This window comes from Triplophysa dalaica, chromosome 1 (assembly GCF_015846415.1).
Source record: "Triplophysa dalaica isolate WHDGS20190420 chromosome 1, ASM1584641v1, whole genome shotgun sequence".
Taxonomy (NCBI): Eukaryota; Metazoa; Chordata; class Actinopteri; order Cypriniformes; family Nemacheilidae; genus Triplophysa; species Triplophysa dalaica.
Genome location: NC_079542.1, coordinates 16903750 through 16922542, shown reverse-complemented (window position 1 = coordinate 16922542; position 18793 = coordinate 16903750). Strand labels below are relative to the sequence as shown.

Sequence of the window (18793 nt, the reverse complement as noted above, 5' to 3'; positions counted from 1 at the left end):
CACATCTGTCAACATTCCAAAGTAAATATTCACTCGACACACCCGCACTCCTGCTTGTCGCGAAACTCACACCATTGTTAGTCTTAACTGTTATTTTAATTTTTTCTTATGATGTCACACTAAAAAAAAGAAAAAACAAACAGCAGTCACAACACAAGCTGTTTTCAAAATGGCGTTTTAATTTAGTTAACATTGATGAGAACGGCACAAAGTCCACAAGTACACAGGTCTTCATACTTTCTCCCGTTACAGCCGTTACAAACAGTCGCTCCCATAGTGTACAGTTACATCAGCAGAGATTAAAAACAATCCCAATACATGTGCTGGACACATTGGTCTCTTTTGTCATGAGAGAATTCTTCAGTCGTTTTAAACAGGCTTGTGTACACAATCCACTAAACCTAAGCAGAAGTGTACAAGGGACCAATATCTCGATGGACAGCGTTACTGCGGATTAGCCAACAGCACTGCAATATAGAGCGAGCCTTGGCGTTCGACACTCAAACCAGAGCACTTAATGTACAAACAAGTAACAGTTTTTCATATCATTGACTGCAAAATTGTAACTTATGGAATATGATAATTACAAGCTAAACTTGAAATTACTCTTTCTCCTGATTTATGTGCTACGACCACAGGAGCTTAGTTTGAGAATTGTTACCTTTATCTTTTTTCGTAGTTTAAAATAATATCCATATTTCAATATTTCAATGTAAAAGCCAATACTTTAGTTATAGTTACTATTTCAGCAGAACAAAGCTCTTATTGTACTTTTCATAAAAATGTTTCCAAAAATATCTGTGCTTTTTTGAATCAACGTCTCATTCTTCTGTCTTGATCTGTGACCAGCGCGTGGCAGTCGGGGCTCTGCTGTACATGGACACACCAGACAAAGACTTCAATGCAAAGTATAAAGGCAAAAAACAGGGATGGACACACGGAGCATCTGAAATATACTTAATGCTGGATTCTGCAGTGCATTAACGGGCTGGTGGACATGACTGCGTTGACAGAATAAAGCCATCCTGTGTAATTCATCCACAGCTTCATTACAGGTAAAGAATGTGTCGCCGTTCAAAGGGTTCAGTTCTGGCGGTGGGTGGTGAATATGAAGCCATAAGGTGAGCATAAAGTGAGTGTCTGGAGGGAAGAGTGCAGACCCTGTCCGCGCTCGAAAGGCAGGATGGGTGAGATACACTGATCCAAACACTCAGAGTCTGACCTCAGCAAAAGACAGCACAAATAAGTGAACACAACAACAACACTTCAACAAACACATACTGATACATACACTCTCACACAGTGCAAAAAAGCTTGTTTTTTTCTGTTCTCTTGATCCCTCTCTCGCTCTCATGCACAAATTTACCCTGCAGTATGTACAGAGAGATGCAGACGAGAAGATGAAACAACCGGAGGAGCCGTACGTGGGTTATTCAATCTGGAGGGCGCGTCAATGCGTGTCGTCTTGGGCAGCATTCTTCCTCTTTCTTTGCTTTCTGTTCAATCACACTTTAGTCCACAACTTGCTTGCATACCTTCTTTTTGTTCCCTTTTTCTATCATCTGTGTCCTCCAGCATTCCCTCTCCTTTTTGATTTTTCTACCGTTCTGTCTTTCTTTTGTTCTCCTGCTCTATTTATAGAGGCTCATAGTTGGACTCTGGTACATGCACATATAAGCATCACAGAGAAGTCTGCGGGCATAGCCCTGGATGTTCTTGGGGTCTAGCGCGTGGAGCTCCTCAGGGGTCATCTTCAGGTAGGCTCCTACTTCTGGGCACGGGGATACCTGTGGTATGTTAAACCCGTTCTGACCACCTGTCAACAAGAACAAGAGGCGAAAAAAGAAAATGAAGAATAAAATGGAAAGTCAGTAATGAAAAATTCTGCACAAAATAACAATTAACATATTGTTATGTATGTTATTCATATATAATACAATAACAACGAAATAAAGTTTCTCATACCATCACGGTCAGCCATACTGTCAAAGAAGAGCCAGGCAGAGTCTGCAGATCCGTATTTGACGAAGGCAACATAGTGGCTTGTCTCAATGCAGAGCACGGCGAACAGCTCCATCTGCTGGTGAGGGTAAAAACCCTGTCTCCACACTGACTCCTGCAGCTCTTTGGGGACAGATAACCTAACATACCGATGAGACTTACGCCGTGGATGCAGATGTACCTGAGTCCATAAAAACACACACAAAACATGACCGTGTTACAAATATGTAAAATACATTTACAGACAGACATGCAAAGCTTAGAGATATACAATAACATTAAACAAATTGCTGTTATCAAGCCAATCTAGGTAAATGCATTTGAGCAGGCCATAGAAAAGTTTATTCATTTGATAAAGTCTCCATCTAATGGATATAAAGAGTACTGCAGACAAGTAAAAAAGGTATGGTAGGAACAAAGGTATGGTTGTTTTACCTGTGTGTTGCACTTGTCACAGAACTGCTTAATCTTTCCTGGTGTAATGTCACTGTCATCATAGCACTCTCTGCACTCATATAGAGCTAAGCCACCACAGATTCGACATTCTCTAGGAGCTAACGCACACACATAAAACATTGAAACAGAGCACAGCTAACGTATAACAAATCTGCGAGTTGATTGTCAACACAAATATACTTTTTCTGTTATGCAATGAACTTTGCTCTAATAACAACACACAATAACATTCACACTGTAAAACTTTGCTGTATTTTTGCAGCAGGTTTGCCAGTAACTTACTGTAGATTTAATTTACAATTTTGTTTTAAACATAAACTTCCCTAGTTCTTATATTTTCTTTCATAAAACGAGACTAAATATTGTGAGTCACTTTTCTTGCTATGTAGAAAACAAGATGCTTAGAAAGAACATAATGTTTGTGGTGTTGCTGTGGTACTCGTGCCAGTATTGAAACCAGTCTTGCTCATTTTTAATCTCTTAAATCAAAGTGTTTTAAATTTGATTGAAGTAAAGTTGAGTCAAACTGAAAACAGCACTAATAGGAAAGTAGTTTTGAGTAGTAATTAAATCTATCGTAAGTTACTTGCAAACTTGCTTCAAAACTACAGCAAATTTTTCCACTGCAGTTATTGAACAGACTCACTGTCATCTAATAGATCTGTGATGTCAAGCTCCAGAGAAGGGAAGATTTTATTAAACATCTTAAAGTCCTTCCCAAAACGAGGCATCTGGATTATAAGGCAAGATGGGGCCTGGAAAACACAAACCGAGAAGAACATTAAAGCAATATTCATCCTTAGCCCATCATATAACAACAGTATTTTGATGTATAAATTTGGCTCTGAAAGTGTCTCTTTCAAGTTGTGTTTGATCTCTGTGTAAGATCTCATGTAAAGAAATTGTGTTTATGTAATTCAAATAATTATTATCTATACCAATATTGTTATTAAAAAAAATGACCTGTTTGCAAAGCAACAACTAATGACTAACAAGTAAAGAAACAAACACCTCATGTCCAAAAGGCTGGCGACCCCTGACAAGGAGTGTGCCTTGTGTGTTTACCTCTGCAAATTTGAGGTCACTGTTGATGAAAGACCACTCCAGAAGCTGCTGGCTGGTTGGCACCAGCACTTTATCTTTCTTATCCATAAAGATTTGATAGAAGTAACAGTCCTGCACCTTCTGTCCGGCAGATCTGAAAAACACTTTCATTATATCACTTCTGTCTCTTGTAGCGACAACACTGAGGTAGAAATATTGACTGATAAAAATGGTGCAAACTGAACATGACCCATTAAAAGCATGGACACACTACCATGTACTGAAAGAGGTGAAGATAACTGATATAAGAGCCAATAACCATTTAGACAGCTTTGTCTGTTTTTTCACTAAAGATTCTTAAAAAGGACAGTTCACCAAAATATAAAAATTCCTTCATCATTTACTCATCTTTGGGTTGTTCTAAATCTGTATACATTTAATAAAGATATCTGGAAGAATGCTTGTCACCAAATAGTTCTTGCACCCTATTGACTACCCTAGTAGGAAATTAAATTGTAATATTATTTGTTCTATTGAACACATTTTTGTTTTTTTAAGAATGTAGGAGAGCATACAGTTCTGGGGCACTTTTTACTACCATAGTCATTTTCTCTACTTATACAGGTTTGGAACAACTTACGAGTAATTCATGACAGAATTTAATTTTTTGGGTGAACTATCCAAAGAAGTGAAAATAGAAATAAAAACATAATTTAATTTAGAGTAATAATTTGATCCCGCCTCCTGTGTCCTCTATTAATCTTTCATCTTTCCTGCACTAAAAAAAAGTGTTTAGAGTTCCTGTAAATTTCAGTGAAGATTCAAGCATGGATTGTGGTTAAGGCTCACCGTAGTTTGAGAAGAGGGTCAACTCTCAAGATGTGATGAAACAGGATGTTGAGAAACTCCTCAGGATCTTAAAAGAAAGATAATACTTTAGCTCACACTTGGCACATTTAAATATGTCAACAAGGGATTGTAATCAATCTTTATTTGCATTTAAAGGGATACTCCACTTTAACATTTTTCAAAATATCTTTGTGTTCAACAGAACAATAAATGTATACAGGTTTGGAACAACTTAAGGGTGAGTAAATGATGAAAGAACTTTAATTTTGGGTGAACTATGCCTTTAACAGTTATTTTATTCATTCAATTAGCTGAATATAAGAACTTCTTGAATTTAAACAGTAAACATAGGTAATATTTTAATTGAATGTTTAATCATTCAGTAACATCACATTATGCAGAAACATCACGTCCTAATGTGAATTTAACAGTAAACAATACATGTAAATAACTAAGTGGGATCCAAGAACTTTCTTGAGTGTTTTGAGTTCAATGCATTACTTCTTTTTTCTTCAAATAATGATGTATTAGCATAACCTTAAAGTGATAGTTGACTTGTGCATTTTTAATAATGGATACTACCACACAATGTGTTGTTTTACGATATTATAGACAAAAAATATGGATCTGATAATAACTCAACTACTAAAAAAGCATTACACGAAAATTTAAACAGACTGTCTGTCAGTTCCTATTTTTGCCTACAGAGGGCAGTATTTATATATGAATACATTTACAGCGATATCACAGTAAATTTCAATGGGAACTTTTCTCACCCTTCTCTTCTGAAGTGAATCCTGATGCTGCTTCCACTTTCTCCAATATCCTTCTGAGTTTCATGATTTTTGTGGCACACACATACCCATGTCTAAACACACACACACACACGTATATTGTTTACATAGATTGTGACTTGGTATTAGCACCTATTGTATTAATGTTCCCGTATGACATATCAGTTTATTGCTCCCTGAACTCTCCATAAGACGCTTTGGCTAAAATAGCAGCTAAATAAAAAAAAATTAATGTACACAGTACAAAGTTTACATTGAAATGATTCAGTCCAATAATGTTCAGAAACAAACTAAAAATCACTCACATCCGCAGTGGGTTGACGATTTCTGTTCGCAGTAACTCTTGTGTCTCTTTGTAATATTCTACATCAGTCTTGGACCTGGGCCTCAGGAGCACTGTATCCAACACAGAACTAAAGGAGAAAAGACTGACACACACAGGAAGACATAAATATAAAATGTAAATGTCAACCGCGCCAAAAAAGCAACATGGCGGCATAAAGCACTTTAGAGTGAAGCACACTTTCCACTCTGCATAACGTGGATTTACTGATGTCCTGAAAATGACATAAGTTTAAACTAATAAACTGATAAATGAACCAATAAATCAATGAATTAAACAACAGAAATAAGACAGAGAAATAAAATGATGTTCTCACTCGCGACGAGTGCTCTAGTTACGCGAATGAGACGTCATGGTGTATAGGACACCTGTAGTGGGTCAGACTCTCGTTCAAAGTTAGAATATGAGTCGGAAAGGCAGCACATTAAAATGACTTGCTTATTGCCTTTATCGCTTTATTTCTGCTTGTATGTCTGTATTTAGTAATTTCTTTATTCATACACTTTATTAAGTAATTTCTCATTGTCATCAGAAAATTTTGTTCTGGTGTAATACACGTACGGTGGCTGATGTTATTTATATAAGTATGGATGAGATACATATTGATATATCTAATTCACTGTAAAGAATAACATTTTAATAATAATGCACAGGGAAGGAATCAAAATTTCACTCGGCTCCAAAATTGCTCTCCTGAAATCAAAGTACATCCCTATGAATTAATGCAGCCTCTTCATGAATCCTCTATAAAAGCACATATGACAAATAAGTCACTGAGTTGGTGTCCGTCTGATCATAATGTGTGCCAGGAATGACTGTATTAATGAATGAATGAGGTACACCACTTGCGCTTTAAAATGGGGGGGAGATCAAAACAAACCCTGGAATTACCAAAGAAAACCTGCTCCCGACCAGGTTTGGTTCACAGAGTAGGTTACTATGGTTACTGACTCTGAGTATAAGTTGCCTCTCCTTTAGAAACAGGCTTGAGTTACCCTTGGATTTGACATACCTCACATTCTGAAACAGAAAACCCAGAATTTCCCTCAATTCAGGATTGATATATTCAAGAGTTGTCTTTAAACCGCCTTTCTGAAACGGGCCCCTGGTATCTGTGATGGTCTGTACTCTGTATATGTGTTTTTATTTACCAAAACAGAGTGGAGTCCAGATAGCAGGAGTTATAATGTCCTTGAATTCCTTTCTTCTTCCCCACCATCACCTCTAAGCCATCATTCTCCGTCCGAGGAGGAGTGTTCTCATTAACTACTTCACTCAGGTAACCACCAAATGCTGCAGGAAATAACACATTAACATGTTCTTAATTTTTAACTTGAGCTTTAGTGCTTTTAGATAAAAGAATGTTCTGATTACCACAGTTAATTCTAAATCATACACCACCTTTTAAAAATATTACAGAAAGGCTTTCAACATACAGTTAAGTTACGTTGAAAGTAACCGCACAACATTTGAACATAGTATAATGCACATTACAACATTCAGAACCAGTAATCTCTGCAAAGATATATTCATATTCACATATTAAAAAGAGAAAATTTTATGTATTCGTCATTTACTCATGCTTATGTCATTTCAAACCTGTAGAAGAACACAAAAAGAAGATATTTTGAAGAACGTTGGTAATCAAACCACATTGGACCACACTGACTTTCATTGTATGGACACAAAACCACCAACACATTTCTTAAAATATCTTCTGTCGTGTTTTACAGAGAGTCATCTACAGAATTTTAATGACATGAGTGTGAATATATGGTGACAGAATATTTCTTTTTGGGTGAGCTGACCATCTAACTTCACTTGTATGACTAATTACATGAATATTTAAAAATAAGGAACAATTCAAAATTACTTCTTGCGGTAGTCAATGCTATGCCACATAATATTGTCTGTAGAGATTAACATTCTTTTTAAAGTCTTTTTAATATCAGTGTATACCCTTTAGTTTGAAAGGCGCAGTAACTCTCTGAACTTCTAAGTACATGTGTGCTTCTCACCTATAGAGTTGCATCGTTCTATGGGGTTGGGTGAATGATGTAAGGATGGAAACCTTGAGTCAGGCCGGCAGCACTTCAGCTTGACAAACAGAGCTTTCTTAGGTGGACACGTGAAATAACGAATCCCTTTAAATGTGCCGTCAGTGCAGCCCACACACTCCTCCTCCTAAACATCCACAATAGGGTAAATTTAACATTTTTTTCTTAAGATATTGAGAAAACGCTTTCTTCAAGCACATAAAAATACTCACCAGCTCTAGCCCGGCAAGCGGCTCCTGCAGCCCTGGAGGCAGGCCGACCCACCGAATGACCCCACACAGTGGAGGGTTTTCTTTGACCTCCACCATTGACCCGACCTCTAACCCTGGCTGACCTTGTAGTGGTGAAAGTGGCCTCTGGACAGGTGTTGTTGCAGGTGGTAGGATTTCCTGCTGCTCGCCCATCACAGAGCCGGCAGACAGAGAGAGAGGGCCATGGTTCATGCTACCATTGGGGCCAACTTTGCGGCTCAAGCTGAAGGGCAGGGAGTGGAACTTGTTATCACTGGACAGCGAGGAGGTTGTGGGTGGAGCCCGAGAAGGGGATGAGGCCTGATTGAAGTCTGGAGGCATGTCTGTTAAAGATTTGGCCGGATCCTCGCCGACTGCCAAGAAACGGATTTAAAGAAACAAGACGCTGTGATGCAATTCCAAGAAGTCATGATCTTCATACAGTACAATGCAGCAGTGTGGATTACCAGTACATTTTTTATAAATATAAATATTATTAAACAAAGTCACATGATAGGCTCCTAATGGTTTAAATTGCATATAAATGATATTTTATAATGATTGATTATGAACTAAAATAGTGCTGTTCATTGTTCCACACTGAAGCTCAGACAAATACAGACACAAATCACAAAATGTCCAAAAAATAAAATACACAAATACAGTATCTCAGAGAAGCGAGTACACCCCTCACATTTTTGTAAATATTTTATTATATCTTTTCATGTGACAACACCGGAGAAATGAAACTTTGTCTCCTGTTAAACCGCTGTATGGTCTCGGTCACCGTGCTGCAGCTCAGTTTCAGGGTCTTGGCAATCTTCTTATAGCCTACGCCATCTTTATGTAGGGCAACAAATCTTTCCCGTGAGGTGCCATGTTAAACTTCCAGTGAACAGTTTGAGAGAGTGTGAGCGATAACACCAAATTTAACACACCTTCTCCCCATTCACACCTGAGACCTTAGTAACACTAACAAATCACATGACACCGGGGATGGAAAATGGCTAATTGGGCCCAATTTGGACATTTTCACTTAGGGGTGTACTCAGTTTTGTTGCCTGCGGTGTAGACATTAATGGCTATGTGTCGAGTTATTTTGAGGGGTCAGCAAATTTACACTGCTATACAAGCTGTACACTCACTACTTTACATTGTAGCAAAGTGTCATTTCTTCAGTGTTGTCACATGAAAAGATATTATAAAATATTTACAAAAATGTGAGGGGTGTACTCACTTCTGTGAGATACTGTAAGTGGGGCAAGAACCATGATGAGCTTAAAGAAAAAGCCACCACATGAATTGAGCACAGAAAATATGATCGAAAGTCTGGGGAATGAAAATGAAAACAGCACCACCTACAGATACGTGTAAACCCCTTAAAGGAACAGTGCACCCACAAATGAAAATTCTGTGTTTATTTCCTCACCCTCAAATTGTTTCAAATCTGTACATTTTTCTTTGAACACAGATATTTGGAAGAATGCTTGTAACCAAACAGTTCTTGGCCACCATTGACTACAATAGCAGGAAATTGTTCTTGTAGATTTGTTTTGTTCTGTTGAACACAAAGAAGATATTTTGAAGAACGTAGGAAAGCAAACAGTTTTGGGCCACTTTTGACAACCATTGTCATATTCATACTATGGTATTCAATGTTGGCCAAGAATTGTTTGGTAAGCAGTGGCGGATAGGATTTTTTAAAAGCAGAGGCCACATTGGGGCCACAATTTACAGAGGGATGCCAAGTACAGTGCGCAAATCTTTTTCATTTTTCAATTGCTGCTCTGGCACTACCAGATTTCTGAACAAAACACTGAAGATGAGTTAGAGAACAATGCAGTTTTATTGATGATAAATAGAGATTTAGGGTTGAACCAACAAGGATTAGTCTTAATTCTAGAATAAATCATGTTTTATTTAATTATCCTGTTGCATCCAAACTGTACACCTTGTTTAAAAATAATCAGGTTTAAAATTAAGGTATCATTTGATCCAGGTTATAATTTTACAGTTAATCTAGACTAATTTGAATCCTGTTGCTCCATTATTTTAAACTCAGATTTATCTCTCAGATAGGGATACATTTAAACTTGCTACTGAGGAGGTTTAAATAACAAATCTATAATAAAATGTGTGGAAAAGTGATCAGAAAAAGATACATAATTGTCATGTCATGTTGTGGTGATGTGATTATTGTAAATAAAATTGAAGTATTAACGTGACCGTGGATGAAAGAAAAACATATTGAAAGCAGCGGTTGTTATTTCCTCTATTGACAGCCACGAGGCCGTGCCAAACACTGTAAGTGTGTGTTGGAAGTCTGGAATGTACAGAAAACATTGTGCTTTGTGCGTTTTTTTTGTTGTCTTTAGAACCAACCTTTTAGGTCTTTAGCCGGTAAAGTTTAATTCCTGTGTGGCTAGTGTGCAGAGAGTAGGGAGTAGGCGGTCTTTTGTGGCTGCTCGAACGCCTTTAACCACATGAGCGTCTACACCACAAACACAATCCGGTTGAATTCGTTAAGTAAAAAAAAGTGGTAGAAAGTCGTCAAGCTCAAAACGTTTCACACCCCGTTTACACCTGTATTTAGTTTCATTCGATCGACCAAAACGCATATCAGTTGTAGGCAGTGTCCCTCTGGCCCCACCCCAGATCCAGCAGTGGTTACAAGCCTTCTTCTAAATATCTTTCATCAGAACAAAGAAAATTATACAGATCTGGAACAACAATTTGAGGGTGAGTAAATGATGAGAGAATTTTTATTTTTATGTGAACCGTCCCTTTAACCAATCCCAGACTGACCTCCTCCTTTAGTGCATGTTAGTAAAGAGTGATAAAATGAAAGATGAATCGATGTTCAAAAGGACCTACTTCCCATTTTGACCACAGCATAACACATATACACAATCACACACACTACACAATGCATGAGTGGAGAAACTTCTCAAGTATGCAAGGAAAACCAAAAAAACGACTTTCATAAATTCATACATTATAGACTGATAGTAACTGCTGATTATTTTTCTTTAAAAGTATATTCAAAAGAACAATTCTATTACGGAGATAAAAAGCACAAATCTAATAAAATACAATCACAAATGTCAACTAAAAATGTGGTTTGATGTCCGGACCAAAAAAATAAGCACTGAGCATTGTTTACGTTTCTGGATGAACGATGTCATGCTATGAAGTCATGCGCCACTCACGTCACAGTGAACTCGATCCCAAAACAAAATCTCAGCAGCAAGTTGCCTTTTCAAATCAGAGCAGATATTCATACACTATAACTAAAAAATATTACTTTACATAACTTTATCCTGTATTTTAGTTGTACCATATATTTTAATATTTTGCACAGTCTCTAGAGTTGTCTAGATTTCATTTCACTGCAAGTAAACAGATAAAATCTTGAATCTGTTAAGTGTTTACTTATTCATGGCAAGACTTGCAAAGATACGTACAGTAAAGTGTCTAAAATTAGCTTTGATATTCGGTGGATGGCACCTTGCTGTTAAGATGTTTGATTAGAGCTTCCCAGTCGTCCATCTATAAAGATTATTGATTACCTTCATCTATGTACCATGTGCTTTTGGCTTTGGACTGGGCAGGGTGATCGACCGAGCTGCCATTTAGAGTATAATAAAACTCAGACTTGCTCCTGTTGCCAGGCTGCAGGCCTAGCCCTGAATAAGTCATGATAGGAAGATAGAATGTAAACCGTGTGTGTGTGTCTGTGTAAACTACAATTATAATGAACTACAAGTAATTTGAACACCATGTCATAATGCTGTTGTTATCCTTGGAGAAATCACCTGTCTGGTATCACATGACCCATTAGGACATCATTTAAAAATACTTGTGCAGTCAGTAAAGCAGCATATGACAGCTAATGGCCAGTAAGTGTGCGATAGAGAAAAAGAGAGAGGGAGACTCCAAATCTCACTGCTGTTGACTGGAAAAAACAGCATATGCTGGGTTAGGTATGATTTGATGATGGTTTGACCAGTTTAAACCAGCTACGGACTGGCTCATGACCAGTTAAAACAAGCACATGAACAGCTTAAACCAGCACAAACCATAATCAAAACATGCCAAACCAGCATATGCTGTTTTTTTCAACAGGGAAAAGTTACTACAGTATGTGCCTTCCTGTTGTTGGTTAGATAAAGAGTAATAACTTCTGCAAAACATCCCTTCGCAAAAGAACACAATATACACCGTACATTCAGACATCTGATTTCTGATTTTGACATTAAGCATTTTTTAAATAACACAATCTCCCATTCTTTCACTACAACAGTTCTTTGTTGTGTGAACAGAAAGACAACAGACCCTTCTTTATGGAAGTCTCTGAGTAATACCTACTACAAGCAGTCCAACACAAATACCTATATTTATATATTTTGCTGTTATTTATTTGCCATTAGACTTACAGTTTACAGCAGTAGTTGTGGAGGACACTCCCAGCTGTAGGCTACGCATTTTCGATGTATTGCTAACAACACAACCGAACACTTCATCAGATCATTACCAAGATCAATGGGTGTTTCGGACAAGGGAGACATCCAAATTGTGATGCAAGGGTTCTTCAGAAACAAGTTAGTGTTCTGCTAATAGGCTATATGGCGTGTATTTTATCACTGTTGTGTGTTGAGGGCAGTAAAACAAAAATAAATCAGGATATATTACACCAGATTGTGAAGTATGCAGATTAATACCTTTGCACTTTGGTTTGCTCTGGCTGCCAGACTTTTCACTGCCACTCCTGCAGCCAATGGCTTTGGCCTGCCTCTGATCCTGCATGGAGTACTCTGCAAGCACATACAGTACCGGCCCACATTTCAATCCAACGTGTCAGAAAACAGTAATTACCTAATGACTGAGTTTAAAAATGAAGAGCTGTGCCTTTAAGACATCTTGTCTACATAGGCATACGCTCTCACAAACAAACACATCAATAAATAGATGGAACAAAGAGAGCTCCACACACGCCACTCTCAAAAACAAGGGCTTCAGACAAAAGAGCTTCTGTTAACTGTGTGTTAACATGACTCACACACGCACGTGTGCACAGACAGTGCCCACTGCCATCTGACAGCAAATACTTAGCCTACACCCTGACAAATGTCCACAAAACACATTGAAACATGTCAAACAATTACTCAGTTGGAAAGCAGTTTATTAAAACATAATGCTGTGGTTTAAACAATATAAAGTCAATTAAATGAGAGCAATTATAGTACAAACAACAAATAAGAAATTTGATAACTAAAACACTCAAACTTATTTGGATAGTTGACCCAAAAGTGAAAATGATTGCAAACCTGTATGACTTTATTCTTCTGTGTAACACAAAATACATTTTCAAGAACGTTGGTAACCAAACAACACTGGCCCCCATTGAGTTCTGTTGTATTCACACAAAACCACTGAGACATTTCTAGAAATATCTTGCATTTCACATAAATAAAAAAGTCATACATGTTTAGACTAAAGAAAAGTTACATTTTGCGTGAACTAAACCTGCGTGAACTAAACTTAGCATGAAATCCAAAATATCATGAAATATACACATGTGACAAACACAGATAAATTAACCAGAGCCCTTACCTGGCATCACATCACAGATGGGGACGAGTCGGGTGTGTTCAAGACTAGCGAAATTACACAGCAGTTTACCGTCGAAGATCCCATCCCAGTCTCCAATAGGATTGTCCTGAGGGTGAGAGGTACAGCACCCTATTACTGCACCTGATCTAAATCATCTCATGAGATTTCACATCTACAACACTGTCATTCATACCTCTATCACCTATAAACAAATCATTTCTAAACAAATGATTTCCTGCATCCTAATGAAATTTGTTCTGATCCACCCACTGAGAATAATCATTTTCTAATAGTTATAATAAAGCAATTATTAAAACTGCCTGAATATTCTTTAATCTACAGTATAACTCCAAAATCTAGCCAAATAATAATTAAAAAGTAATATATAGCGATTCCCTTACTCATATTGTATGTACAAGCAAATAAATTCTACTCTATTTTGGTCAAATCTACCCATCAAACATTTAAACAAAACTCAGATAGTTGCAGGAACCTATTGAAATAAAACCTACTCCATGCAATCTATTAACAAGACATTAATTCAAATAAAGCCGATAAGGAATGTCATCCTATTTAAAACAAACCAACAGTGATAAGATATCCTGAGAACTAATCTATGCTCTTTAACCTGTAGAGCCTAACTCCTAAACATATCTAGACGGTTTAGATCGTAGTGAAGTCCAGCCTAGCACTGTTGGGAGCAGCGAGAGGCTACCAGAAAAAAAAACTATAGAGAGAGAGAGGGAGAGAGAGACAAAGGGCAAGAAAAGAGAACAGTGGAATGGTGTGTGTGTGTTGGTTGTGTCTTGTTTAAGCCTGTGGCAGAAAGCCATTATGGTGGTCACCCAGAGCAAACTGTTCTGTCTCTACACCTCTCCCTACAATCTGTTCCTTCTAATGGCCGAATGACATCTATCTCACTGCTACACTCAATAGATCAAAATTCTAAAATTGATACAATCTCCCATTATTATTTTATGTATTTGACCAAACTTTATTTATTTATAACAGTTCATTCAAATGCTCACCAGTTAAAATGTAGGCAAGTTATGAAAATGTACTGAAGATATCAGATTGTTCTGATAAAGAGATGTATTATTTATTTATATTTATCTTCTGGCTTTATCATATGTATACAGGAAGATGGACAAACGTGTATAGTAATGAAGTATGAATTTATGGACAAACAATGAGAGTACAGCATATGACTGGTGTCAAAAACTGATGTTCATGGGGTCTGTACTGTAGGCCTTCATCGCTCTAGTCTTCACTCTCAAGTAGATGAGCATTTTTAGTGCGTTGCGACTCTTTGTCTTGTCTTTGCACAGGCGTCAAAATGGGGGAAATCGGTGAGTCACGTCAAAGTGCTCACGCGGCAAGCATCATCGCTCTCTTCGACGCAGGATTCACTGGCTCGCCTGAAGTTAAACTTTATTAAAACAATTAACAGCTTCACAAAGCGATCTGACTTCTGAAATACATGGTGAGAAGGATATTTTTATATGTGGGTGAGAGAAAACGCGCCGGACTGGACCGGATCACAAAACTACAGACTGAACGAATTTCAAAAGAATATGTTGCGGTTGGACTAATTCACTTGACTTTTCACAATAACGCCCAATTTGCAGAGTGCCGAGTTAACCACGCCTACTTATTTACATTCCGCGGAATACACAGAATAGAAAAATCTGGTTGACATTTTATTCCGTGTTAACGGATTATTCCGTCATACCGTCCAGCCCTAAATGACACTGAACATATGAGCGGAGTGTACTTCATTTTAGCTTTAAAAGAAATCGTCCAATTGCACAGCACGATCTACTTACCATATCGACGCCGACATAGTAGCCAAGACTCTCGTTGCCAGGCAATAAATCACAGAAGATTACAGTGCCCCGTTCTGGGCCATCCCGTGTCTGCACCAATACCCGAGAGTTAATTTCCAGTGGTGGGACATCTCCTTCAACTTCCGGTTCATTATCCACTAGATTCACCCGATCCACCTCCAGATCTTCATCTTCCCACAGCTCAAGTTTATCCAGTGCAACGAACACCCCACATTCATCTTCACAGCGAAACAACTGCTGACCCTGATAAGAGCCCTCTGTGAAACCCTGACCCCGGCCCTCCTCCTAAAACACAAAGAGTCTGCTCACAATTCAACACAAAGCAAGACAAACAGCATTCAACGAGACATAGACAAGGTGTCGCTTACCAGCAATTCAACACCAAACCAGATTCCACTCAGTGCTGGGTCAGGAAGCAAAGCTCCTTTAAAGCGGACAACACCTGGAAGGGGCTCGTCGCCAGACCTCAGCTGCACTTTGACTTTGGATCCGCAGCTGATGTCACGGGCCCGGTCCAGACGCGCTCTGTTGCACAGAAGGCTGTAGCGCTCTTCGCAGTTGGTGATGGGGAAAAGCAGCTCGGCGAGCTTCTCCTCCAGCTCCATTACATCCCGCTCATCCACGCTCACCACCACATTTGTCTGGTCCAAGATGCGCAGGCTGCGTTTACCCTTACCAGGAGGAATGGTGCGGCCGAGGCTGTTGCGCTCCTGACAGGCCTGGCCGAGGCTTCCCCGTGCAATGCGCAGGGTCTTCTGGCCCGGCTTTTCTACGGTGCATTCCTTCACCACGATGTAGAAGCGCCAGTCATCCCGAAAACCAGCCGGCTTCTCCTGACTCCACAGCGTGGAGCTCATGGCTGCATAGCAGGAGTGGGTTGAAGATGACAGGAACGCACGTCAAAAGACTGTCAGGTGTCAGTGGGACCAGGGATAAGAAGATGTCATGATCTTTTTTTCAAAGCTAGGATGAATTGAACAAACAATAAAAACCTGCAAATTAGAGAAAGAAAGAATTAAGGGAAGGCTTCAGAATAGGTTTTTTTATGACATTGTTGACTAATGTCTGTAGTACAGCCTGTCGCAGAGAATGCCTATTCTTATTTCAGAGAACACCACTCTTCTTGTCAGCTCTGACCAATTCCTCCTGAAGGAACCAGCAGCGACGTGCTTGCATTTGCTTTATTATTACTCTACTTAGAAACAGCAAGTCCGTGGTTGACAAAATTGTGCTGGGATGCATGTGCCACATGAATGTGTTGTTCCCCAACAACTAAATATAACACTCATCAAACAGCAGAGATAGATCAAGTTCATAGTTCAAGAATCTGTTAAAAATAAAAAGGCCAGATGCAGATTTGACTAAACAAGGTTACAGCCCACATAAGGTTTGTAAACATTAAATTACCCTTACAATTATGCAACTGGTAAAAGCTTTATTAGTGAATACAAGGTGTACTTTTGATCCATATGTTTGTTCCCTGGGATTGAATTTATGACCTTTGTGATACTGACCCAATGCTCTACCAATTGAGTTATAGGAACAATCTTTAATAAGGGAAATCAGTTTTGTCTATACATTTTCAAGTGCTTTTCAATAAAACTATACACAGATGCCTTAATGAGATCTATTTTCAGTATCCTTTAAGCAAAGATATTATACAATAGGCAATTTAAATATATAGACATCTAGGTTCTGTTCTTATTGATACAGCATTCCTAACCATCACCCATAGAGAAATGCATGCGATAGCAAGTGACCTGAATGGAAACATCATGGCGCCAGCCAATTGGACAGGCCAGATATCTGCTGCCGGATACTGAGCGCTGTCTGTTTCTCCCTCTCACGCACATACTACCTCATACAAAAGGCTATTACCAACCAACTACATAAAACGACAAAGATTTCATGTTTTAGAAACATATATCTATCATCTACGGCATTAGAGAACTCATGAGTTCATAAAACCCTCGTCTATGTCATCTGTGTCAGATCAGTCTGAGGCTGTTTCACTTTAAGTGGTCTATACGTTTGTCTACTTCAGTAGAAGAATACCACAATATGTTTATTAAAAAAAAAAACTTAAGGCAAGCAGGACACTTCAGTACGATAACCAAACCAACATACGCTTACTAACCCAGACACCAAGTGAATGTCTAACTGCTAGGTTTTTCCCCAGCAGCAGGGGAATTCACACAGCAAATTGAATCACACTCTGCTTCCTGTACCAACAATGATTCAAATAACACTACAGAACAAATACTAATATCAGGAATGTAAAATGCATGACCTTTTATTGATCTTTGATGTAACCAAATGTATAATGGGGTAGAGAATGAACACCCTTTCTAGCAGGCTTTTCATCAGTGATTTCATTCACAGCACTCCGTACACTATCGTTCTCCGTGTTGGAGTATGGATTGGTAAATATTTTGGTCCGGACCTACAAACATCAGGGTTCTTGCCTCACTAAACTATCCAGGGAATCTCCAGCTCTGCGAAGCTATTTTGATTTTGACCGTCTTTCTTCACAGCCATTAATAAGCCACACACAGTGATTTGTGAGATACATTGTGCACAATTTATCATGTATGGCGAGCATACTGTAAGCAACATGCCGCTGGGAACACCCACCTGTAATGCCAATGTTAGAGAAACATCGACAGGCTTTTACAAATGCGATCATTGTACTGTTATGATAATACACATCATGTAAATAGGGTATTGGTGCTACTCCTCTTCTACAGATGACAGACTCCTATCACTGAATGAACGTTACAGTAGAGATGTCCAGGCCCTACAACTGACAATGGCGATCAGACACAGGGCGATCTCATGCTTCTCTTAACAGCTCGGTTTACAGAAAAATCGTCGACGAATAACGTTGTGATGACAAGTGTAATCCGTGGATCTTGTTACAGATCTAAGCTGATCATGTATCAGACTCTGCGTAAAGGAGGCAAACATGTGACATCAACCTGGACTGATGAGACTCTTTCCTTACCTGACGTTTAGATATTCCGGTTTTAACCCGTCTGAAAAGCGATTATTGCTGTAAAGCTCCTGTGGCGCTGTTAGAGATGATGGTGTTTATTTGACATTGTCGGGTGCGATCACATCTGACTCCACTGTGCATTACTACTACCGGTTAATGATGAGACAGCCTCCTACTCCGTGCACTTTACACCGCTCGAAATAATACTGATGATTAGAACAAAGAGAATGAGAGGAAGGCGAACAAATCCGGTAAAACCATTAGAGACGATGCTGTTAGTTACATTAAAACCATTAAGCGAGTGTTATTTACAGTGTTATTGTGTGTGTGACAGTAAACCAAACTTGCTACGCTCGCGGAGTGACTTGCTCTCCTATTGGCGAAAGTATGACAGTCGCAGCTCTGATTGGTCGATTCGATTGTCTTTTATTTGACCCCGCCTCTTGGGGTTTTCCAATAGTTTGGCTGTGGAGTTTGAAGAACTGGCTGTGTGACATGATGGTTTTACCATTGTATACATGCAAATCCGAGTGTATTTTATGTTGAATGTAACAATGTATATTA

The 18793-nt window shown here is 38.7% G+C and overlaps 1 protein-coding gene across 2 annotated transcripts; it reads right to left on the bottom strand.

Moving 5' to 3' along the window:
* Positions 1 to 813: 813 nt before the first annotated feature.
* cylda (cylindromatosis (turban tumor syndrome), a) lies at positions 814 to 18590 on the bottom strand. 2 transcript variants are annotated; one of them, XM_056748766.1, is made up of 17 exons: positions 18239 to 18590; positions 15603 to 16226; positions 15214 to 15519; positions 13388 to 13493; positions 12496 to 12588; positions 11344 to 11460; positions 7757 to 8148; positions 7506 to 7671; positions 6639 to 6780; positions 5450 to 5572; positions 5127 to 5218; positions 4351 to 4417; positions 3523 to 3655; positions 3104 to 3212; positions 2437 to 2555; positions 1966 to 2182; positions 814 to 1816 (listed from the first exon to the last, which is right to left on the bottom strand). In XM_056748766.1, exons 2-17 carry the CDS (start codon positions 16089 to 16091, stop codon positions 1632 to 1634), a joined length of 2856 nt encoding a protein of 951 aa, XP_056604744.1. In that variant the 5' UTR covers positions 16092 to 16226; positions 18239 to 18590; the 3' UTR covers positions 814 to 1631. The 2 variants fall into 2 exon arrangements, with proteins under 2 accessions (XP_056604744.1, XP_056604752.1); XM_056748774.1 differs by lacking the exon at positions 11344 to 11460 and having other exon boundaries at positions 18239 to 18589.
* Positions 18591 to 18793: the final 203 nt, after the last annotated feature.